The sequence below is a fragment of the Osmerus mordax genome (assembly GCF_038355195.1).
Source record: "Osmerus mordax isolate fOsmMor3 chromosome 28 unlocalized genomic scaffold, fOsmMor3.pri SUPER_28_unloc_7, whole genome shotgun sequence".
Taxonomy (NCBI): domain Eukaryota; kingdom Metazoa; phylum Chordata; class Actinopteri; order Osmeriformes; family Osmeridae; genus Osmerus; species Osmerus mordax.
This window is the reverse complement of record NW_027120410.1, coordinates 82,703-105,691: the sequence shown is the minus strand read 5'-3', so window position 1 is coordinate 105,691 and position 22,989 is coordinate 82,703. Positions and strand designations below refer to the sequence as shown.

At 47.9% G+C, this 22,989-nt stretch overlaps 3 protein-coding genes across 4 annotated transcripts; 2 read left to right on the top strand and 1 right to left on the bottom strand.

Annotated features, from left to right (window-relative positions):
• Positions 1 to 548: 548 nt before the first annotated feature.
• Positions 549 to 3,465, bottom strand: ak6 (adenylate kinase 6). Its single transcript, XM_067231871.1, has 5 exons — positions 3,201 to 3,465; positions 2,889 to 2,981; positions 2,551 to 2,609; positions 2,090 to 2,235; positions 549 to 1,422 (listed from the first exon to the last, which is right to left on the bottom strand). The coding sequence occupies exons 1-5, from the start codon at positions 3,235 to 3,237 to the stop codon at positions 1,233 to 1,235; spliced, it is 525 nt and encodes a 174-aa protein (XP_067087972.1). The 5' UTR covers positions 3,238 to 3,465; the 3' UTR covers positions 549 to 1,232.
• Positions 3,466 to 3,567: 102 nt separating this feature from the next.
• Positions 3,568 to 16,015, top strand: rad17 (RAD17 checkpoint clamp loader component). Of its 2 annotated transcripts, none has more exons than XM_067231890.1 (17): positions 3,568 to 3,593; positions 4,076 to 4,153; positions 4,380 to 4,643; positions 4,815 to 4,895; positions 5,045 to 5,204; positions 5,405 to 5,541; positions 5,624 to 5,676; positions 7,221 to 7,346; positions 8,893 to 8,962; positions 9,094 to 9,205; positions 9,335 to 9,520; positions 10,303 to 10,391; positions 11,756 to 11,902; positions 12,572 to 12,700; positions 12,897 to 13,017; positions 14,735 to 14,792; positions 15,163 to 16,015. In XM_067231890.1, the coding sequence occupies exons 2-17, from the start codon at positions 4,112 to 4,114 to the stop codon at positions 15,395 to 15,397; spliced, it is 2,010 nt and encodes a 669-aa protein (XP_067087991.1). In that variant the 5' UTR covers positions 3,568 to 3,593; positions 4,076 to 4,111; the 3' UTR covers positions 15,398 to 16,015. The 2 variants fall into 2 exon arrangements, with proteins under 2 accessions (XP_067087991.1, XP_067087990.1); XM_067231889.1 differs by having other exon boundaries at positions 3,570 to 3,671; positions 4,042 to 4,153.
• Positions 16,016 to 16,103: 88 nt separating this feature from the next.
• Positions 16,104 to 22,882, top strand: ccdc125 (coiled-coil domain containing 125). The gene is given in 13 exon segments (XM_067231891.1): positions 16,104 to 16,301; positions 16,580 to 16,963; positions 17,612 to 17,670; positions 19,080 to 19,166; positions 19,495 to 19,572; positions 20,077 to 20,162; positions 20,326 to 20,408; positions 20,538 to 20,683; positions 21,023 to 21,133; positions 21,272 to 21,422; positions 21,561 to 21,679; positions 21,924 to 22,118; positions 22,121 to 22,882. Coding segments are annotated over 12 exon segments (1,497 nt in total). The 5' UTR covers positions 16,104 to 16,301; positions 16,580 to 16,662; the 3' UTR covers positions 22,202 to 22,882.
• Positions 22,883 to 22,989: the final 107 nt, after the last annotated feature.

The following is a 22,989-nucleotide window of genomic DNA, read 5'->3' as shown; positions in this document are numbered from 1 at the left end:
GTCATCTCATCTTTCTCATTCCTCTTATATATTATATTATTGTGGGTTAGGTTAACCCTATAAGTCTGTCTTGATTGTTGTTTGGTTTAAATAATGTCTTGCTTTGTGCTTTTAAATGTTTCTATCCCCTCTGACTTCCAATGCTACTAATGCCCTGCTTTGTTAACCTGCTTGTTTTTGTTGTTGCTTTTGTGCTTTTTCCTGTCTGTCTCTACTGCTGTGGTTGTGTGTCGTTGTGCTTTTTAACCTGATTTTTCTTCCATAGCCCCCTCTCCCTCAAAAAGCTGTGCTTTTTGCCAGGCCATCGCTGTAAATAAGAATTTGTTCTTAATGATTCTGCCTGGTTAAATAATGGTTAAATAAAATAAAAATTCTTATCAAGAGTCACTGACCAAATTAAACTCAAAACTCAAAGTAGATTTGCGAAAAGCTGATGTGATCTAGAAGCAATGCATGTTTCAAAGACTTTGTGCTTTGAACTAGACAACATTGTGTATGCCCTAATCAACAAATATTTGTGCTACCGTCTTTTAAAATACACTTGCACCAAAAACAAATTGCAAAGCAACAGATCTCTATTTTATTTCATTCTTAATTGTGAAGTTCTTACCTTAATCATTGTATACAGTTATACTATACAAAACTACTTAAACTCAGCATTTCACTGAAATATCTCCCAACTGTAACCAACAATACCCCCTTAAACTGACGCCCTTATACTGACGCATCATGATGAATAGTGATATTTTAAATGTCTAAAGAAGAATGAGTACGATGTGTTCTACATTAGAAGAAATAACCTTCTAGAAGTGGATTTGTGTTTGCAACTGCAAAACATTTTAACCAAATAATGTTTGTCTGTATACGGATGTAGCAATACCATGACTTTTACATGTAGAAAAGGTTCAGACCTCAACTACCTTCTCACTCCCCGTTTACAACTGAGGCAATACAGGAAGTGATTACAACAACAGAAGCAATGTCCTCATTGCATTCAGGAAGTCATATTTACATTTAGTCATATGCATCTTTACTACTGTAATTAATTAGTAAATGCTTGTTAGTCATGTCTACTCTGTATGTTTTAACAGAAATGCCTGTACGCCAGTCTTTACACCAGATAAGATAACACTTTAACCCGTGTGTGTATGTTCCCCCTTCATAACATCAGGGTTGTTCCTGTGGCATCTCCTCCAGGTCTAGATGTTATCTGCTGGTGTACATCTCCAGGTCTAGTTGTGGTCCTTCATCCATTGTTCAACCCACTGTGTGATCTTCTCCAGGTTACGCTCCATGTCCTCAGGATCGTTGCTCGGCAGCTGGTGGACAATCTGCTGGTCGTAGGCCTCCATGGCCTCCTCGTAGATGCTCTGGAAGATCTCACACTGCACGTTGTCCTGCAGCTTCTTCCCTGTGTAGCCCCTAAAGCCACATCAGACACACTTAGCCCTGCAGCACGACCACATCAACCACACTTAGCCCTGCAGCACGACCACATCAACCACACTTAGCCCTGCAGCACGACCACATCAACCACACTTAGCCCTGCAGCACGACCACATCAACCACACTTAGCCCTGCAGCACGACCACATCAACCACACTTAGCCCTGCAGCACGACCACATCAACCACACTTAGCCCTGCAGCACGACCACATCAACCACACTTAGCCCTGCAGCACGACCACATCAACCACACTTAGCCCTGCAGCACGACCACATCAACCACACTTAACCCTGCAGCACGACCACATCAACCACACTTAGCCCTGCAGCACGACCACATCAACCACACTTAGCCCTGCAGCACGACCACATCAACCACACTTAGCCCTGCAGCACGACCACATCAACCACACTTAGCCCTGCAGCACGACCACATCAACCACACTTAGCCCTGCAGCACGACCACATCAACCACACTTAGCCCTGCAGCACGACCACATCAACCACACTTAGCCCTGCAGCACGACCACATCAACCACACTTAGCCCTGCAGCACGACCACATCAACCACACTTAGCCCTGCAGCACGACCACATCAACCACACTTAGCCCTGCAGCACGACCACACTGGAGGTGAGCTGACCTGCTCTCTAGACGGCTGTAAAGGTTAGTGTTGTCAGTGCGGAGCACAAATACGATGTGGAACCAGCGCTCTGGGAAGAAGTCACAGCCGTGGTAGTCCACGATCACCCCTCCATCCGACATCTTGTCCTCCAGCTCATCCACCACCTGCAACGGGAGCACAGCTGACATGCTGACATTCACATTTTAGTCATTTAACACTTTCATCTAAAGTCACATACTCAGTAGTATAGTCGGTACTGCAAAGCAGATCATCAAGGACCAGAAGTGCACAGTTCTAACAGTATTTAGTGGTAGGTCTCAGCCAACAATGACATCTCAACAATATTACATCACTGATAAGACAGTGTAGCACCAAGCAAGTGCAGCAATGTAGCACATTACGTGCAGTGGGAAATGTTAGGGTCCCCATACCCTCACCCAGGGTTAGGGTCACCATACCCTCACCCAGCGACTACTCACCCTGTCCTCATCCAGCACCGGACACTGATACTCTTCATCAAAACCATCAAACAGCTGGCCTGAAAACACAGACATCATCCTTACAATCACCATCTGATGTCCGCTCTGTCCTAAAACATTGCTGTATTCACAGAAACTCTGAACATGCGTGTAATCCGCTTGCTGCGTCTTATGACGCCACTCTGGGTTGGGGGTGAGTTTATAAGAACACCTGGACAGATTATTAAGCGTCAGTGAACGGCAGAAAGCGCTTGTATAACCAAGCCCTGCGTGGTGTTGACTAATGACTCCATCCTCTAAGCATTCTACGCTGTAGACTACTTGTGTTTGTAACGTACCTTCTTTAGCCAGATCGCCCACGTTGACGTAGGCCAGTCCTGTTCGCTGGGCGAGCTCTTTTCCAAGGGTGGTCTTCCCCACTCCTGGAGTGCCTGTTAAGAGCAAACCCCAACACCATCATCATCATCCTCACACAGTGTCCAAGCACTCTAGCCTCCTATTCGAGGTTCTATAGAGGCACATGGCATTGGAAGAGTTCGGTGCATTACATTCATACGGCTTTAAGCACTTTTCAGCACATTAAAAATAAAAATAAATATCCTAGAAAGCTGTGGAATACGTTTTCAATGTTACCAAAAGGTGTTGCTTACCTGTCAGAAGAATGTTAGGTCTTACCATAATTTTCATTTTTGCGAAAAGCTTGGTAACTACACGTGACTACCTGAGTACCAAGGAACTTGATGTTCTCTTAACTAGTTCGTTTTCAGAATATTTTAAGATAAATGTTAAGATAGTATTGTTTGCTATATGTAACTCAGTGGATTACCTTAATGTACGACCAAAATCCTAACTAGCTACCAAAGTAATATGTATAGTTTATTCAACAGACACACGCATGCAAGTAATTACAAGGCTCTGTTGTGAACAGAAATCTGACGTCAGTTTTACGCGCCACCATTAGAGAAGGACCTCATGTTTTAAAGGGATATTTCATATTTTCATCAGTGCAACTGACGGTTGTTCGCTTAATGCCATGAGACTAGGTACTCTGATTCTGTTCTAAGTTTTTAAACATTTTTGTTATATAAAGGAAACACCACATAGGATGGTTTGAAAAAGAGGTAGCGACGCCGTTATATGCATAGTGCATGTTTTTTAGAGAGCTAATCATAAGTCAGCACAAGCCTACTAGCCAAACAAAATTATGTAAAGTTAGCTAATTTTACTGTACAGCAGTGACTGCAAGCTAGCTTCCATAATATAGCGATCATTAAATGTTGCTGTTAAATATGTTTAGATCTGACGCAGACAAGCTCTGTAGTTAACATGTAAATTATGGACTGCAATGGTCCTGGTTTTTGTAATTGGTCACCTGGCGGTCTAGCTAGCTAGTTGGGTAACCAATTCATTGTCCCACTTTGCAAGACATTTGAACATGTTAATGTGTTAATGTGTGGTGCCATTGATCACATTTTGTTTTGATTACGCTAGCTAGAGTTCACCTTCCTGCGTCTTGCTCTCACAGCTGAGCTTGTATAGATGTGAAGCACCGCAGTTTATCATGTCAAAGCTATCACTGGGAGGAAAAGGACCCTCCAGCAAAGTGAGTATGACGTTCCCATTTTACCGCGTTGTTTGGGAGGATTAGAGGACGGAGGGAGTGACACAATCTTTGGATTCCAGCCTCAATATTGTCCAAAGTTATAGTTAAGTTGTAAACAAAGTTCAGCTTCCCAGGTGTTGAAAGGTCTACCTCATCTCCCCCTTACATCCCTTCTACCCCTCTACCCCACTTCCCCCTCCCCCCACCTCCCCCTTCCCCCCTGCAGCTAAACCGCTGGGTGGAGCCGTCGTTTGGGGGCCTGTGTGGGGGTGGCGGCCTCCCCACCCCCCCAGGCAGCAGTAGAGCAGAGTCAGGACGGAGCCAGAAGGGCAGAGCACCCACCTCTGACCCCATAGGCAGCAAACGTCCCCGAAAGAGGAAAGTGGACCCTGTCCGCTCGGACCTCCAGACTCCAGACCCCTACTCCAGAGACGTGGCCCCCAGGAACCAGGAGGAACCCTGGGTGGACACCCACTCACCCGGCTCACAGGTCACAACGTCGGCATCTCATATCTTTACTGTCTCACTTTGTTCAAACTCACCTCAGCCGCCTCGTAGAACTAACACAAATCTGATGTGTCCCACATCCTTAGTTTTAAAGAGGAAACGGTGAATATTGATGAGACTACTAATGATGACCCTGTCTAATCTGCATCCCTAGGCTGAACTGGTGGTCCACAAAAAGAAAATTGAAGAGGTGGAGAACTGGATAACAGCCCATGTTGATCCTAAGACTTTCAAGGTTAGGATTTTTTTAAGTTTTATAATAAGCAATTAATTACAAACGATTATCTTGATCCATCAGTTGTAGGAGTCGTATTCTTTAGGGACTCGAGCCCTGTGTGCTAATTGGCTGTTAGTTAAACCTTTGATGGCACCTCCTGTCCACAGGGTGGCGCTATCCTGCTGCTGAGCGGGCCGTCAGGCTGTGGTAAGAGCACCACGGTGCGGGTGCTGGCCCGGGAGCTGGGAGTCAGCCTGCAGGAGTGGACCAACCCCCCCAGCCTGGCCCAGCACCACCCCGACGCCCAGAAGCTCACCTTCGACCCCCGTGAGACACTCACACACACCTCCTTAACACTGCCAACAAGATCACTGAAGACACCCTTTATATAGAGAACCCATCTATAACCCTAACCCTCTATATAGAGAACCCATCTATAACCCTAACCCTCTATATAGAGAACCCATCTATAATCTATATAAATGTAGCGTTACCCTGATGGTTGGTCTGTGTTCTTCTGCCACCAGACTCCAGGTTCAGTGGTTTCCAAGGCAGCTCCCAGACAGGCCTGTTCCAGGAGTTCCTCCTACGCGCCGACAAGTACAGCCGTCTGCAGATGAACGGGGAGGCGGGGCCCACAGACAGGAAGCTCATACTCGTGGAGGTAGCCGATTGGATGGTGTCATGGCAACCCAAAGCTGTGTTAATTAGAAGCATCTCATCATGTACCTTGCTTGTTCCTGCAGGACTTCCCCAACCAGTTCTACCGCCAGCCGGCATGCCTGCACGAAGTTCTGAAGTACTGACACGTTCAGGGTCTTCATACACCAGACGATTATTATATATCATCTGAAATTCTGACCAATTGCTGATGTTTGTATTTGCTGTTTGTGTGTGTGCGTGTGTGTTGTGTGTTCTCCGTGTGTGTTCTCTGTGTGTGTGTGTGTTCTCTGTGTGTGTGCGTGTGTGTTCTCCGTGTGTGTTCTTTGTGTGTGTGTGTTCTCTGTGTGTGTGAGTGTGTGTTCTCCGTGTGTGTTCTCTGTGTGTGTGAGTGTGTGTTCTCCGTGTGTGTTCTCTGTGTGTGTGTGTGTTCTCTGTGTGTGTGCGTGTGTGTTCTCCGTGTGTGTTCTCTGTGTGTGTGTGTGTGTGTGTTCTCCGTGTGTGTTCTCTCTGTGTGTGTGTGTTCTCTGTGTGTGTGCGTGTGTGTTCTCCGTGTGTGTTCTTTGTGTGTGTGTGTTCTCTGTGTGTGTGAGTGTGTGTTCTCCGTGTGTGTTCTCTGTGTGTGTGAGTGTGTGTTCTCCGTGTGTGTTCTCTGTGTGTGTGTGTGTTCTCTGTGTGTGTGTGTGTTCTCTGTGTGTGTGAGTGTGTGTTCTCCGTGTGTGTTCTCTGTGTGTGTGAGTGTGTGTTCTCCGTGTGTGTTCTCTGTGTGTGTGTGTGTTCTCCGTGTGTGTTCTCTGTGTGTGTGAGTGTGTGTTCTCCGTGTGTGTTCTCTGTGTGTGTGTGTGTTCTCTGTGTGTGTGAGTGTGTGTTCTCCGTGTGTGTTCTCTGTGTGTGTGAGTGTGTGTTCTCCGTGTGTTTTCTCTGTGTGTGTGTGTGTGTGTGTGTTCTCCGTGTGTGTTCTCTGTGTGTGTGAGTGTGTGTTCTCCGTGTGTGTTCTCTGTGTGTGTGTGTTCTCTGTGTGTGTGTGTGTTCTCCGTGTGTGTTCTCCGTGTGTGTTCTCTGTGTGTGTGTGTTCTCTGTGTGTGTTCTCTGTGTGTGTGTGTGTGTGCGTGTGTGTTGTGTGTTCTCCGTGTGTGTTCTCTGTGTGAGTGTGTGTTCTCCGTGTGTGTTCTCTGTGTGTGAGTGTGTGTTCTCCGTGTGTGTTCTCTGTGTGTGTGTGTGTTCTGTGTGTGTGTGTGTTCTCTGTGTGTGTGTGTGTGTTCTCTGTGTGTGTGTGTTCTCCGTGTGTGTTCTCTGTGTGTGTGAGTGTGTGTTCTCCGTGTGTGTTCTCTGTGTGTGTGTGTTCTCTGTGTGTGTTCTCCGTGTGTGTTCTCTGTGTGTGTGTGTGTTCTCTGTGTGTGTGAGTGTGTGTTCTCCGTGTGTGTTCTCTGTGTGTGTGTGTGTGTGTTCTCTGTGTGTGTGTTCTCTGTGTGTGTGTGTGTTCTCCGTGTGTGTTCTCTGTGTGTGTTCTCCGTGTGTGTTCTCTGTGTGTGTGTGTGTGTTCTCCGTGTGTGTTCTCTGTGTGTGTGTGTGTTCTCTGTGTGTGTGTGTGTTCTCCGTGTGTGTTCTCTGTGTGGGTGTGTGTGTGTGTTCTCCGTGTGTGTTCTCTGTGTGGGTGTGTGTGTGTGTGTGTGTGTTCTCCAGGAGGTTTGCGAGGACAGGCAGGACAGCCTTGGTCTTCATCGTGTCTGACAGCCTGAGTGGAGACGGCAGCTCACGACTTCTCTTCCCCAAAGATCTCCTGGAGGAGCTGTCCATCTGCAGCATTAGGTCCTACACACGCACACACACTATAAATAGTAGGGGCGGGAATCTTTTGGTACCTCACGATTCGATTCAAATCGATTCTTGGGGTCACGAATCGATTATAATTTAATTTTTATACAAAATAAATAAAATAACATTACAAAAAAACTATTTTTGATATGTGAATCGCTAGAAGACTGAATCATGATTAAGTTGTGAATCGATTTTTTCCCCCACCCCTAATAAATAGTAGTCTGCTCACCACTATTATTTTTATGCCAACAGTAGTATTCCACAATGTTGTATACATGTAGGAGCACACACCCAGTGTGTGTCATCCAGCTCTCACCCTCCAGCTCTCACCCTCCAGCTCTCACCCTCCAGCTCTCACCCTCCAGCTCTCACCCTCCAGCTCTAACCCTCCAGCTCTCACCCTCCAGCTCTCACCCTCCAGCTCTCACCCTCCAGCTCTAACCCTCCAGCTCTCAGCTCTCACCCTCCAGCTCTCACCCTCCAGCTCTCACCCTCCAGCTCTAACCCTCCAGCTCTCACCCTCCAGCTCTCACCCTCCAGCTCTCACCCTCCAGCTCTAACCCTCCAGCTCTCAGCTCTCACCCTCCAGCTCTCACCCTCCATCTCTAACCCTCCATCTCTCACCCTCCAGCTCTCACCCTCCAGCTCTAACCCTCCAGCTCTCAGCTCTCACCCTCCAGCTCTCACCCTCCATCTCTAACCCTCCATCTCTCACCCTCCAGCTCTCACCCTCCAGCTCTCACCCTCCAGCTCTCACCCTCCAGCTCTAACCCTCCAGTTATAACCCTCCAGCTCTCACCCTCCAGCTCTCACCCTCCAGCTCTCAGCTCTCACCCTCCAGCTCTCACCCTCCATCTCTAACCCTCCATCTCTCACCCTCCATCTCTCACCCTCCAGCTCTCACCCTCCAGCTCTAACCCTCCAGCTCTCACCCTCCAGCTCTAACCCTCCAGCTCTAACCCTCCAGCTCTAACCCTCCAGCTCTCACCCTCCAGCTCTAACCCTCCAGCTCTCACCCTCCAGCTCTCACCCTCCATCTCTAACCCTCCATCTCTAACCCTCCAGCTCTCACCCTCCAGCTCTCACCCTCCAGCTCTCACCCTCCAGCTCTCACCCTCCAGCTCTCACCCTCCAGCTCTAACCCTCCAGCTCTCAGCTCTCACCCTCCAGCTCTCACCCTCCAGCTCTCACCCTCCAGCTCTAACCCTCCAGCTCTCAGCTCTCACCCTCCAGCTCTCACCCTCCAGCTCTCACCCTCCAGCTCTCACCCTCCAGCTCTCAGCTCTCACCCTCCAGCTCTCACCCTCCAGCTCTCACCCTCCATCTCTAACCCTCCAGCTCTAACCCTCCAGCTCTCACCCTCCAGCTCTAACCCTCCAGCTCTCACCCTCCAGCTCTAACCCTCCAGCTCTCACCCTCCAGCTCTAACCCTCCAGCTCTCACCCTCCAGCTCTCACCCTCCAGCTCTAACCCTCCAGTTATAACCCTCCCGCTTCTAACCCTCCAGCTTCTAACCCTCTAGTTTCTTACCCTCCAGTTTCAACCCTGTGGCTCCCACCAGCATGATGAAAGTCATGACTCGCATTGTGACCCTGGAGGCAGCAAAGGTGAGAGGACCATGTTGCTTCATCAACTTGATTTGTGGTGTAAACCCATTCGTCTTTAATTTAATGAATTAACTTAATTAAGTAGGTGCGTGGTTTGTGTGCGTGGGGTGGATGCGTGTGTGTGTGAGCAGAGCGGAGGCAGGGTCTCTGTCCCAGACAGGGCAGACCTGGAGCTGCTCTGCTCAGGAAGCTCTGGGGACGTCCGCAGTGCCATCAACAGCCTGCAGTTCTCCTCTCTCACAGGTGGGGGCGCCACACAGCAACACATCCTGTTTACCTCCCTACAGCCAGAGACCCTTCCTGGGTGGGGCAGAGCTGGGTTTAGTCTGATTGTATCTAAATAATGTTTGTGACATCTGATCCTAACCTCAGACCAGCCCCAGGAGACCGGCCCGTGGGCAGGGCAGAAGGGCAGGTCAGTGACCTCGCGGGAGAGAGCTGTTTCCACAGCAACAGGGCGGAAGAGGAGGGACAGCGAGAGGCAGGACCAGACCATTGGGGGGAAGGACGCCTCCCTGTTCCTCTTCCGAGCGCTGGGGAAGATCCTCTACTGCAAGAGTGAGTCATGGGTTAGGGCTAGGTGTGTTAGGGATAGGACTAGGTGGGTTAGGGCTAGGTGGCTAGTGTTGGTCAGCACTAACATGGTCCTCGTGGTCCAGAAAGAGAAAGGGTTTGGAATGCAGTTGGAGTTCATGGGATAAACCTGAAAATACCTGATTTCACATTTGAAAAAAAGTTCTGACTGTTGAATTCCATCTAGATACGTATCTTAGATTACATTTTATTCCGTAATGAAAAAGTAAATTGTGTCTGTGATTAGCAGACGTGTAGTAAGGTGTGTCTGTGATTAGCAGATGTGTAGTAAGGCGTGTCTGTGATTAGCAGACGTGTAGTAAGGTGTGTCTGTGATTAGCAGATGTGTAGTAAGGTGTCTGTGATTAGCAGATGTGTAGTAAGGTGTGTCTGTGATTAGCAGATGTGTAGTAAGGTGTGTCTGTGATTAGCAGATGTGTAGTAAGGTGTCTGTGATTAGCAGATGTATAGTAAGGTGTCTGTAATTAGCAGATGTGTAGTAAGGTGTGTCTGTGATTAGCAGATGTGTAGTAAGGTGTCTGTGATTAGCAGATGTGTAGTAAGGTGTGTCTGTGATGAGCAGATGTGTAGTAAGGTGTGTCTGTGATTAGCAGACGTTTAGTAAGGTGTGTGTGTGATTATCAGACGTGTAGTAAGGTGTGTCTGTGATTAGCAGACTTGTAGTAAGGTGTGTCTGTGATTAGCAGACATGTAGTAAGGTGTGTCTGTGATTATCAGACGTGTAGTAAGGTGTCTGTGATTGGCAGGAGAGAGCTGGGAAGGTTCAGAGCTTCAACCCGGCCTGCCGCCTCACCTGGCAGAGCATCACAGAGACAGGCTACTGGTGGACCCTGAGGTACACACACACACACACCCTGAGGTACACACACACACACACCCTGAGGTACACACACACACACACACACCCTGAGGTACACACACACACACACACACACACACACACACACCCTGAGGTACACACACACACACACACACACACCCTGAGGTACACACACACACACACACCCTGAGGTAACCACACACACACACACACACACCCTGAGGTACACATACACACACCCTGAGGTACACACACACACACACCCTGAGGTACACACACACACACCGTGAGGTACATACACACACCCTGAGGTACACACATACACACACCCTGAGGTACACACACACACACATCCTGAGGTACACACACACACACACACCCTGAGGTACACACACACACATACACACACCCTGAGGTACACACACACCCTGAGGTACACACACACACATACACACACCCTGAGGTACACACATGCATACACACACCCTGGGCCTCATGTACTAACGCTTTTGCGCCCACTTACGCCCACTGGCGTATTTGTCTCGCAATTTGCGCGTAAAAGCATGGCGAGGTATGTACAAACATGCCACACTGAGGTGAAAGCGCAGACTGCCTGTCGCGGGAACTGAAAATGGTAAATTTCCGTGTCATGCATATGCATTCACGGGAGGGTCAAGGGGAAAGTGGGAGTTTCCCATAAAGAGATTGGGAGGGGATGCGTAAAGTGCGCCTAATTATGTATTCCGCGGTATGTACAAAAACGGCCTGTGATAGCACACCTCTATTTTGCGGTGAAAATTCTCCGCCTGTTAAAAGCAGGTGTAAACCAGGATGCGCATATGCCTCCTGGTGAAATGGCAGCCGTAACCCGAGCAAGACGAAGACATAGGCCAAAGGATTTTTGCCACAAGGATCACACTTTTTGAGTTGAGTGAACACAAAATCATTACGCGTTACAGATTAAGCAGCCATGCAATATTACAGTTACTGGAAGAAATCAAAGATTACATTGAATCTAAGACTCTGCGTTCACATTCCATTCCAACAGTTGTTAAACTGTTAAACTTTGGTGGCTGATCCATGATAGAAAGACTGAAGGAGGCCCATTCAATTGCGCATTTAAATGCTCGCAATGTACGGTATAGTGGGCGGAGAAAGGCGCTGATTACCCGTGAACTGCAGGGTTGGTAAATACGACGTAAACTTAAGTATCACAGCGTGCGCAATCTGCGGGTTGGCCATGGCGCTAATAACGCTACGTTTGCAAATGTACGTATGAGGCCCTCAGACAGAACCCTCGGACTCTCACAAACTTCTCAACCCATGACATAGAATATTTAATGTCACTTAAGTATGTTGTTAATGCCCTCCTCCACCAGGGGGTGCTGGAACGCTGCCACATGTCTGGGGAGCTCTTTAACCTGTACCTGCATCAGAACTACCTGGACTTCTTCTCTGAGGTGGAGGATGTAGCTCGGGCCAGTGACTACCTGTCCCACGCTGACTTCCTGACTGCTGAGTGGAGCGTGAGTTCCTGACTCTGTCCCTGTCTATAGGTCCTGTCTGTAGGTCCTAACCCTGTCTATAGGTCCTGTCTATAGGTCCTGTCTGTAGGTCCTAACCCTGTCTATAGGTCCTGTCTATAGGTCCTGTCTATAGGTCCTGTCTATAGGTCCTAACCCTGTCTATAGGTCCTGTATATAGGTCCTGTCTATAGGTCCTGTCTATAGGTCTTAACCCTGTCTATAGGTCCTGTCTATAGGTCCTGTCTATAGGTCCTGTCTATAGGTCCTAACCCTGTCTATAGGTCCTGTCTATAGGTCCTGTCTATAGGTCCTAACCCTGTCTATAGGTCCTGTCTATAGGTCCTAACCCTGTCTATAGGTCCTGTTTATAGGTCCTAACCCTGTCTAAAAGTCCTGTCTATAGGTCCTAACCCTGTCTATACGTCCTGTCTATAGGTCCTGTCTATAGGTCCTAACCCTGTCTATGGGTTCTGTCTATAGGTTCTGTCTATAGGTCCTGACCCTGTCTATTGCTTTACAATTACTTGGTTAAGGTCACATGACCAATGGTTTTTACAGTGTAAAGAATATACAACCATATCCAAGGGGCTGTATTCACCAACTCCCAGCTGTCCTCATGAGTGTTTGTGCTCCATGTGTTAATGGAAGGATTGTGCTGTTGATGTTTAGTCCCGGAGCACCCTGGGGGCGTACGGCTCGTCTGTGGCCACCAGGGGGCTCCTGCACGCCAACAACGCCCAGGTCTCTACACGCTTCAGACCACTGCACAAACCCCACTGGCTGCAGGTCAACAAGAAGGTAGACACACGCACACACACAGGAGAGCAACACACACAATTACACACTTTCTAGAGGACAGTGCTTACTGTATGATTCAGTACACACTTGTATCTAAACATGGAGATAATGATTCCCATCTCATCACGTGTGTGTGTGTGCGTGCGTGTGTCTGTGCGTGTGTGTGTCCTGTGTGTTTGTGTGTGTGTGTCTCCAGCACCAGGAGAACTGCTTGGCAGCCCAGTCTCTCTTCATCAGCTTCTGCATGACTCCTGTCAGCCTGCAGACAGAACTGCTGCCTCACCTGGCCCTGCTCAGCACTCCCCTCAGGAACCAGGGTAACACTCACACACACACCATACACACACCATACACACACCACACCATACACACACCACACATACACACACCACACATACACACACCACACACACCACACATACACACACCACACATACACACACCACACATACACACACCACACATACACACACCACACATACACACACCACACACACCACACATACACACACCACACATACACACACCACACATACACACACCACACATACACACACCACACATACACACACCACACCATACACACACCACACATACACACACCACACACACACACACCACACCATACACACACCACACATACACACACCACACATACACACACCACACATACACACACCACACCATACACACACCACCCATACACACACCACACATACACACACCACACATACACACACCACACATACACACACCACACCATACACACACCACACATACACACACCACACATACACACACCACACATACACACACCACACATACACACACCACACATCCACACATACACACACCACACATACACACACCACACATACACACACCATACACACACCACACCATACACACACCACACATACACACACCACACATACACACACCACACATACACACACCACACATACACACACCACACCATACACACACCACACCATACACACACCACACCATACACACACCACACATACACACACCACACATACACACACCACACATACACACATACACACACCACACCATACACACACCACCCATACACACACCACCCATACACACACCACACATACACACACCACACATACACACACCACACATACACACACCACACATACACACACCACACCATACACACACCACACATACACACACCACACATACACACACCACACATACACACACCACACATACACACACCACACCATACACACACCACACCATACACACACCACACATACACACACCACACATACACACACCACACCATACACACACCACACACACACCACACATACACACACCACACCATACACACACCACACACACACCTGGCCTTGCTCAGCACCCCCATGAGGAACCAGGTTAACACTCACAGTAAACAATGTTTATGGTCTGGTCTAAGGCCAGAGAGCTACCTGTGTTTACCAGCCAGAGAGCTACCTGTGTTTACCAGCCAGAGAGCTACCTGTGTTTACCAGCCAGAGAGCTACCTGTGTTTACCAGCCAGAGAGCTACCTGTGTTTACCAGCCAGAGAGCTACCTGTGTTTACCAGCCAGAGAGCTACCTGTGTTTACCAGCCAGAGAGCTACCTGTGTGTACCAGCCAGAGAGCTACCTGTGTTTACCAGGCACAGCAGCAGCTTCAGCTCTCTAAAGGCCAGGAGAATCCTCACCATTGAAGCTGAAGTGGAACCAGTAGAACCTATTTGGCCTCTTCAGTTTATTCAGACAAATGATGTTCAAACAAGGACAGGGTGCGTCTTATGAAAAGGGTTGCACACTGATTTGCATCTGAAAGAACGCTAACCTTTAGCAAAACCCTTTCCCTGGTCGAGATTAAACTTTACTGTTAGGTTGTTCAGATATCCACATGCGTCATTAGTGGCAGGTTGAGTGGAGAGTGTGTCTGTGATGTCTGTGTCAGTGATGTCTGTGATGTATGTGTCTGTGATGGTGGCATTTCTCCTGTCTCCTCAGCTCAGATCTCCTTCCTGGAGGATGTGGGACGCCTCCCCCTCCGCAGGGGGTCTGGAAGGTAGGTCCTCCTCACACACCATAACCTAACCCTAACCCTAGGTCCTCCTCACACAGCATACCCTAACCCTAACCCTAGGTCCTCCTCACACAGCATACCCTAACCCTCCTCCTCACACACCATAACCTAACCCTAACCTCCTCACACACCATAACCTAACCCTAACCTAACCCTCCTCACACACCATAACCTAACCCTAACCCTCCTCACATACCATAACCTAACCCTAACACACCATGTAGTCTGATGATGATGATGATGATGATCATCACACCATCTAGTATGATGATGATGATGATGATGATGATGATCACACACCATCTAGTCTGATGATGATGATGACCTGGTGGCCGTCTGCTCCTTATGTCAGGCTGCGTTTGGAGGCCCTGACAGACAGAGACCCCGGGGAACTACAGCTGGACAGCGATGAAGAGGGCCCAGTTTCCTCCACAGTCAACCCACCATTAGGTAGTGTTCTTGGGGGAGCAGGAGAGCAGGATGAGCCCTCCATGGAGGTCCTGCTGCCAGACAGCCAGCCCCAGCCCTCGACCTCAGGAGCCCTGCTGGAAGATGACCTGCTCATAGAGGAGTACGACAGTGATTGACAGGGCTCGTAGTCCAATCACGGGTCTCAGAGCGTAATTTGCATGGGACTGGCAGAACCCATGCTCCAATCACAAAGCCTAAAAGACTTACAGCACAGTCACGCCCACATTGCCTTATTTCCTCATTCACTCAACGACTTGACGGACTTGGAGTACACAACACAAGGGTGTTGTGGCTCATTTAGTCCGTTACTGTGTGTTTGCCATGGCAACTGCCTGTGTATTTATTTGTGTTCAGTCCTTTCTTCCAGGGGGATTTAAGCTTAACAACTCTGTGTTATGTGACCTGGGTTATGTGACTTTAATTTAAGTGGAATTTAAACCAACTCACATATTGAACTGATAAAGACACTGAAGTATTTCAAATTTGTTTTGCGGTCAAGTGTTTAATGTTTTAGAGGAACATTTGTCTTCAGTTTATATTTAAAACCGGTTAGAAGTTGAGCCATTTTCAATTCTCCCTCTTTCAGCTGTGTAGTATTGTCTATGGCATACATAGTTAACAGATGTTTAAAAAGCATTTTTTGTAAACAATATTAGTCTTCCATAAAAAGTGACAAATAAATATTTTGTTAAAATATAAGTTTGTTGTTTTTCACCGAATACAGTTATATTCATTATTTCATATTTTGTTGTGGCTATTTGTATAACTCTTAAAGATGAGCGCAGTGAATGACGTAAAAATATTATATTTATTCACAATAGCGCCGCATGCGTCATACAGCGTATGCGCCCGACGGCGGTGCGTCCTGGTTGGTTCCGTTTCGGTACACGAGATTGAAATAGATACGAGTTTACGAATGGTCTTCTTATTTTAAGGATTTATATTTAATAATAATTTCGTCATACATGTAATCGTTAATAGCTGAGCTGCTTGCCGTTTTTGACCGGACAAGAAAACACGGTTTGTTTCCTCCAACTTTCCGAAGGTAGATTGTTGACGCACCTGTATTTGAACAAGGTGAAACATGCGCAGTAGTTTTACACTGTATATCGTTATGTGAATGAGTCCCGTAAAGCTAGTTCATTAAGTGTAACATTGGCTGATGTCTCATGGCCACAGTCTGTTGTTGCGGAAGACCTCTAGGATATACGGTTACGTATTGTTTTCAACTTGAAGGGAAGTTTGGTGAAGTGGTTTAGTTTGTAACATTGTACGTGTGTGAATGTTTCCTTCTGCAGTACTCCGTGTGTGAGCTACCGCATGTCTGGTGAGACTGAGCTAGGCTAGCATCAGACTGGCTGTTGCCGTTCCGTCCGCCAGGATGCAGGGGGCAGAAGGGCCTGAGGCGCCGGGAGTGGGGGCAGTTGAGGACGACATGGCGGAGGGGGATCTGGGGGACGGGAGGGGGCTCCGGTCTGGGGCCACCTCCAGGACAACTCGGCCCAGCAGGGGTAGTGTGGAGGAGGAGCAGCTGCCCCGGTCGGGGCTCCGTAGGGGAGGCAGCCAAGGAAGCGAGGCAGCCTTCACCTGGACGTCCTGCGGAAGTCTGAACACAACGTTCAAAGAGGAACTTGAAGGGTGCCAAGCATCTCTGTGTTGGAGAGATACAGGCAGAGATACAGGTAGATATACAGGTAGAGACACAAGCATGAGAGGAAGTCTTGCTACTGTTTGATATAATCTAGCAAACATGGCCATACAAACTGGCTATATCCTTGGTTCACCAACAATGAAATTACCACTTTTTTGGTCAGCAACCTAATTAAGTTAGGCCAGATGTGTTTCATTAACACTGTAATGTATTGCCTACTGTACATAGATCCTGTTCTTTTGCACTTCTGGTTAGATGCTAACTGCATTTTGTTAGTGTAGAATAGTGGGAGTCAGACACGTCACCCTACTTGCTTCGGGGGGAATGTCCCTGTACTTACTGTAAGTCGCTCTGGATAAGAGCGTCTGCTAAATGTAGAATATGCACCATGTTCCTGTGTGTGTGTTGCTGACGTGTGTGTTTACTCTGTGTGTGTGTGTGTTGCTGACGTGTGTGTTTACTCTGTGTGTGTGTGTTGCTGACGTGTGTGTTTACTCTGTGTGTGTGTGTGTTGCTGACGTGTGTGTTTACTCTGTGTGTGAGGTGAAACCAGGAGACTTCACATCTGCTGTGTGTCAGCTGGAGAGGGCAGCTCTCACACACTGTAATACACAATCTCTCACACACTCTCTCTAACACACATTCTCTCTCACACACACACTCTCTCCTTGAGTTCCAGAGCCCCTGAGGTACCTGAGTAGCGAGCAGCTGAGGCAAAGGGTGCAGGATCTGTCTGAGGTGAGGAACACGCAGGCACACACACCACACACACACACACACACCACACACACACACACACCACACACACACACACACCACAGACACGCACTACACACAGACACACACACACACCACACACAGACACACACACACACACGACACACACACACACAGACACACACACACAGACACACACATACACCAGACACACACAGCCACACACACCACACACAGACACACACACCACACACACACACAGACACACACACCAGACACACACACACACCACACACCACACACACACCACAGATACACCACACACACACACATACACCACACACACACCACACACACCGACACACACACACCACACACAGACACATACACCACACACACATCTGGGGTTGGTCCTTCCCCTGATCTATGAGATCATGAGAGATACATTTAGTCATTTTACATTTTAGTAATTTACATTTAGATACACGCTTATGGAAATGTTCTTGAATATTGTCAGCTCAGGAAACATAAAACTACAGCATTTATGCTTTACTCAATGTACACAAGTGGATTATTCTTTAATGGTGAGGATAATAATAGTATCATTATTTATGTTGGTACATCGAGACTTAGATGTTGTCTTGATTTCACTTTGTTAAAGGAGGTAATATTACTGTTGCATTCACTGGGCCTGGTAGCTGAGATGTGGTTACTGTACACTGGGCCTGGTAGCTGAGATGTGGTTACTTTACACTGTGCCTGGTAGCTGAGATGTGGTTACTTTACACTGTGTCTGGTAGCTGAGATGTGGTTACTGTACACTGTGTCTGGTAGCTGAGATGTGGTTACTTGACACTGTGCCTGGTAGCTGAGATGTGGTTACTTTACACTTTGCCTGGTAGCTGAGATGTGGTTACTGTACACTGTGTCTGGTAGCTGAGATGGATACTTTACACTGTGTCTGGTAGCTGAGATGTGGTTACTTTACACTGTGTCTGGTAGCTGAGATGTTACTTTACACTGTGTCTGGTAGCTGAGATGTTACTTTACACTGTGCCTGGTAGCTGAGATGTGGTTACTGTACACTGTGTCTGGTAGCTGAGATGTGGTTACTTTACACTGTGTCTGGTAGTTGAGATGTGGTTACTTGACACTGTGTCTGGTAGCTGAGATGTGGTTACTTGACACTGTGTCTGGTAGTTGAGATGTGGTTACTTGACACTGTGTCTGGTAGTTGAGATGTGGTTACTGTACACTGTGTCTGGTAGCTGAGATGTGGTTACTTGACACTGTGTCTGGTAGTTGAGATGTTACTTACACTGTGTGTACATACATTCCGTTCCTTGGCTCTGATCACCAGAATACGGTTAGAGCTGTGCTCTTCTGCAGCATGTCTCTACTGTTCTTTTCTAAATTATTCAAATGTCCAGGAGGTGGCGCTACTCCGCTGTGAGCTGGAGGTGAAGCATCGACACCTTGAAGGAAAACAGGAAGCTCTGAAGATCCTGCAGGGACAGGTAACCCCCCCCATCTCCTCACCTTCTGATTCATTGTAACTTGAACCACATCTCAGTATGATGTGCTGATGGGTCTCCTGCAGGCCATTCTGGACAAGGCCCTTGATCGACCCTAACCCTGACCTGTGTCTGTACTGTGTATCTAACCCTGACCCTGACCTGTGTCTGTACTGTGTATCTAACCCTGACCCTGACCTGTGTCTGTACTGTGTATCTAACCCTGACCCTGACCTGTGTCTGTACTGTGTATCTAACCCTGACCCAGACCTGTGTCTGTACTGTGTATCTAACCCTGACCTGTGTCTGTACTGTGTATCTAACCCTGCAGGCCATCCTGGACAAGGCCACCTCTCACAGCAGGAGTCTTCAGCTGAAGAGTGAGGAGAGGACCAAGGCCTTAGAGAAGGTCTGTGTGCGTCAGGCATCTTAAATAAAGGTTTGGTCTGTTGACATAGGGTTAGGGTTAGATACACAGTTCAGTCACAGGTCTGTAGATAGGGTTAGGGTTAGATACACAGTACAGTCACAGGTCTGTAGATAGGGTTAGGGTTAGATACACAGTTCAGTCACAGGTCTGTAGATCGTAGCATACCACTTGTCCAATGTTAAAGGTAATGTTAATGTCCAATTCTAATGTTTCATTAGAGAGATTTATCAATATAATTTTCCTTCCTATATTTCCCCTTGACAGGAAGTGAATGTGCTGCAGTGGGAGATCACGTTCAACCAGGCGCAGTTCAAGAACTTATATTTCCCCTTGACAGGAAGTGAATGTGCTGCAGTGGGAGATCACGTTCAACCAGGCGCAGTTCAAGAACTTATATTTCCCCTTGACAGGAAGTGAATGTGTTGCAGTGGGAGATCACGTTCAACCAGGCGCAGTTCAAGAACTTATATTTCCCCTTGACAGGAAGTGAATGTGTTGCAGTGGGAGATCACGTTCAACCAGGCGCAGTTCAAGAACTTTCAACAGTCATGGGAGCAGAAGCACGACAGGTGTGTACATTTTTATTATTTTTATTATTCACTTATTATTATAAATCATGGAAAAGATTTATGTAAGTTGGGTTGAATTTATAAATGTCTTCCACTTTTACATTACAAGGATAGGGACTCTGGGTTTGATTTGATGTGTGTGTATGTGTGTGTGTGTGGGCAGGGTCTGCTCTGAGAACCAGGCCCTGAGGGACAGCTTGGCCCAGCAGGGGGCGGAGCTACAGGCCCTGAGGTCTGAGAATTACAGTGAGTATGACAGTCTAAAGTGTAAAGTGTCCTGTACACTAGGTGGAGAGGATAAACATGAAGTACTTCACTAGGTACGACGAAGAGAGTAATCATTAAGTATTTCAAAATGACCGTGTGTGTGTGTAGCTCTCAGCCAGCAGTGTCTGGAGCTGGTGACCACGTTGGGGGTCAGAGAGCAGAGGGCCATCCGGGGGACCAGGCTTCCCTGTGGCCAGGCAGGAGAGGCCGACACCCTGGAGGTGAGGGAGGCAGGAGAGGCTGACAACCTGGAGGTGAGGGAGGCAGGAGAGGGAGGGGGACACCCTGGAGGTGAGGAAGGCAGGAGAGGCCGACACCCTAGAGGTGAGTGAGGCAGGAGAGGGACACCCTGGAGGTGAGGGAGGCAGGAGAGGGAGGGGGACACCCTGGAGGTGAGGGAGGCAGGAGAGGGAGGGGGACACCCTGGAGGTGAGGGAGGGGGACACCCTGGAGGTGAGGGAGGCAGGAGAGGGAGGGAGGGAATGGGACACCCTGGAGGTGAGGGAGGGACCCTGGAGGTGAGGGAGGGAAGGGGACACCCTGGAGGTGAGGGGGGGAACATACATTTTAAAAGTTGTCTTTCCTTCGTTTAGTCCTTGCCTGTCCAGCCGGCGGTGTTGGGGGCGTGTCTGTGCCGTGCGGAGAAGGAGCCGTGCCCTTGTGCCCGCAGCGCCAGGAAACACCTGCTGCAGCTCACACAGGAAGTATTCAACCTAGCTCTATCCTGATTGGTGCTTTTGGTTCTTTTAACTGATTGATTTGTTCTACTGTATTTGGCCTGTAAGGGAAATAATGCTGATTGTTGTATTACGAATATCCTAAATCCTTGTGTGTGTGTGTAGCTGGAGTCCCAGAGCAGGAGGAGGGAAGAGGCTGTGATGGTTGCGGATGCTTTTAGAATCGCCTTTGAACAGCAGCTGCAGAGGAGGAGTGACCACTTCCTGCTTCTGGCTGACACAGACAGGAAGTACCACTCACACAAGACTGAAGGAGGTTTGGCCTGACTGTCATGATATTTATAATTTGGCAGTGTATCCAATGTATATGCTAAGTGTCTGCTAAATTAACACATTACTATTATTTGTTGTAAAATATGAATCCTTTTTGTGAGTGAATGTGTGTTTGTTCCAGGTGTGAGTAAGAGAAACTCGGCCGGTGTGGGCCAGAGACTGAGAGCCCTGCTTTCGTCCAGCGCTGAGGGCCGGAGGCTCCATCCCCCCAGCGAGACCCTGCACAGCCTGCTGGACATGGTAACTCACACACCGGGGGCAAAGGTCACTCACACACAGGGGTCACGGTTCCCTCAGTGGTAGAGGGTATAGCTCATTTAACTGTAGATTATGAGGTTGCAGGTTCAATTCCTGCTGTGCTTTGCTTTGGACTAAAGCAGCTGTTAAATGAATACATTATTATTATGCAAGTATACTACTAGTGTCTATATTTACCATTTGCTCAATTGAACTCCATCCCTTTTGGGGCTTTGTCTCCTTGTAGTTGAATGATAAGGAGGAGGCGTTAGCCCACCAGAGGAAGGTTATCCTCATGCTCGCTCACAACGCAGACAAACTGGAGAGACGGCTGCAGAACCCCACACACCAGGACAGCAGACAATGTGCTGATTCAGGTCAAGACATTTTAAACCATGCCCAGCATCCATGTCAGGGAGCAACATCTGACTCAAACCTCCAGCACTCCAGCACGATTTCAGAGGCCAAGACAGAACCAGACATATCCTAGAGTCAGGGCCTGATGCTGAGGAGGGTAGTGGATGATGCTGGTGAACCCGTCAGCAGAGAGGGGGGTAGTGGATGATGCTGGTGAACCCGTCAGCAGAGAGGGGGGTAGTGGATGATGCTGGTGAACCCGTCAGCAGAGAGGGGGGTAGTGGATGATGCTGGTGAACCCGTCAGCAGAGAGGGGGGTAGTGGATGATGCTGGGTGGACAGATGGATGAAGGTGTGTCATTGCCCGACAAGAGGAGATGTGGTAGAAGAGGATGACTGATCATTTTAGAGCCTTTAAAAATTGTTTACATGCCCTGAGGACAATTGAAGTTTCCCTATGTTATATAACTTTCTGAAATCATATTTTTGTTTCACCATAAGGTGTCCAATCTTTTGACTGGTACTGTATATAATACACTTTTTCCAGACAATACATTTTTTAATAAAAAAAATAAAAAATGTAAACAACTGAAAGTTAGCATCAATGGAGAGCTTGAGAAATTAAAATAATATGAGGACACCAGCGTTTGCTCAGTAGAATATAATTTTCAGTTTTTTATACATGATTATGGCAACTATCACTTAAACTGATAGATGGTTGTGTTGAGTCCAGTTAGCCTATGTCAAAAGCATCGTCTGTCATGCAAATGTCAGGGACATTAAATAAATATATTAATCTCTCTAACTCCTTTTTTATGGAACAATTGTGTGTGCCAATCAAATCTTCACTACACTAATGTGTATTCCCTCCTTTGATTACACTTGTCTGCGCGGCTTCTCGAACATTACGTTCATCCAGTCAGGAATGATAAACTACATATCCCACAAACACCAGC

Excerpts from the sequence above, each read along its gene's own strand:
- ak6 (XM_067231871.1), bottom strand. The coding sequence starts at position 3,237 with ATGAAAATTATGGTAAGACCTAACATTCTTCTGACAG. Across the intron at positions 2,610-2,888 it reads GGGCGATCTGGCTAAAGAAG|GCCAGCTGTTTGATGGTTTT; the intron begins GTACGTTACAAA and ends CTGTGTTTTCAG. Across the intron at positions 2,236-2,550 it reads CGGTGCTGGATGAGGACAGG|GTGGTGGATGAGCTGGAGGA; the intron begins GTGAGTAGTCGC and ends CTCCCGTTGCAG.
- rad17 (XM_067231890.1), top strand. The coding sequence starts at position 4,112 with ATGTCAAAGCTATCACTGGGAGGAAAAGGACCCTCCAGCAAA. Across the intron at positions 5,677-7,220 it reads TGCCTGCACGAAGTTCTGAA|GAGGTTTGCGAGGACAGGCA; the intron begins GTACTGACACGT and ends TGTGTTCTCCAG. Across the intron at positions 14,793-15,162 it reads CTCCGCAGGGGGTCTGGAAG|GCTGCGTTTGGAGGCCCTGA; the intron begins GTAGGTCCTCCT and ends TCCTTATGTCAG.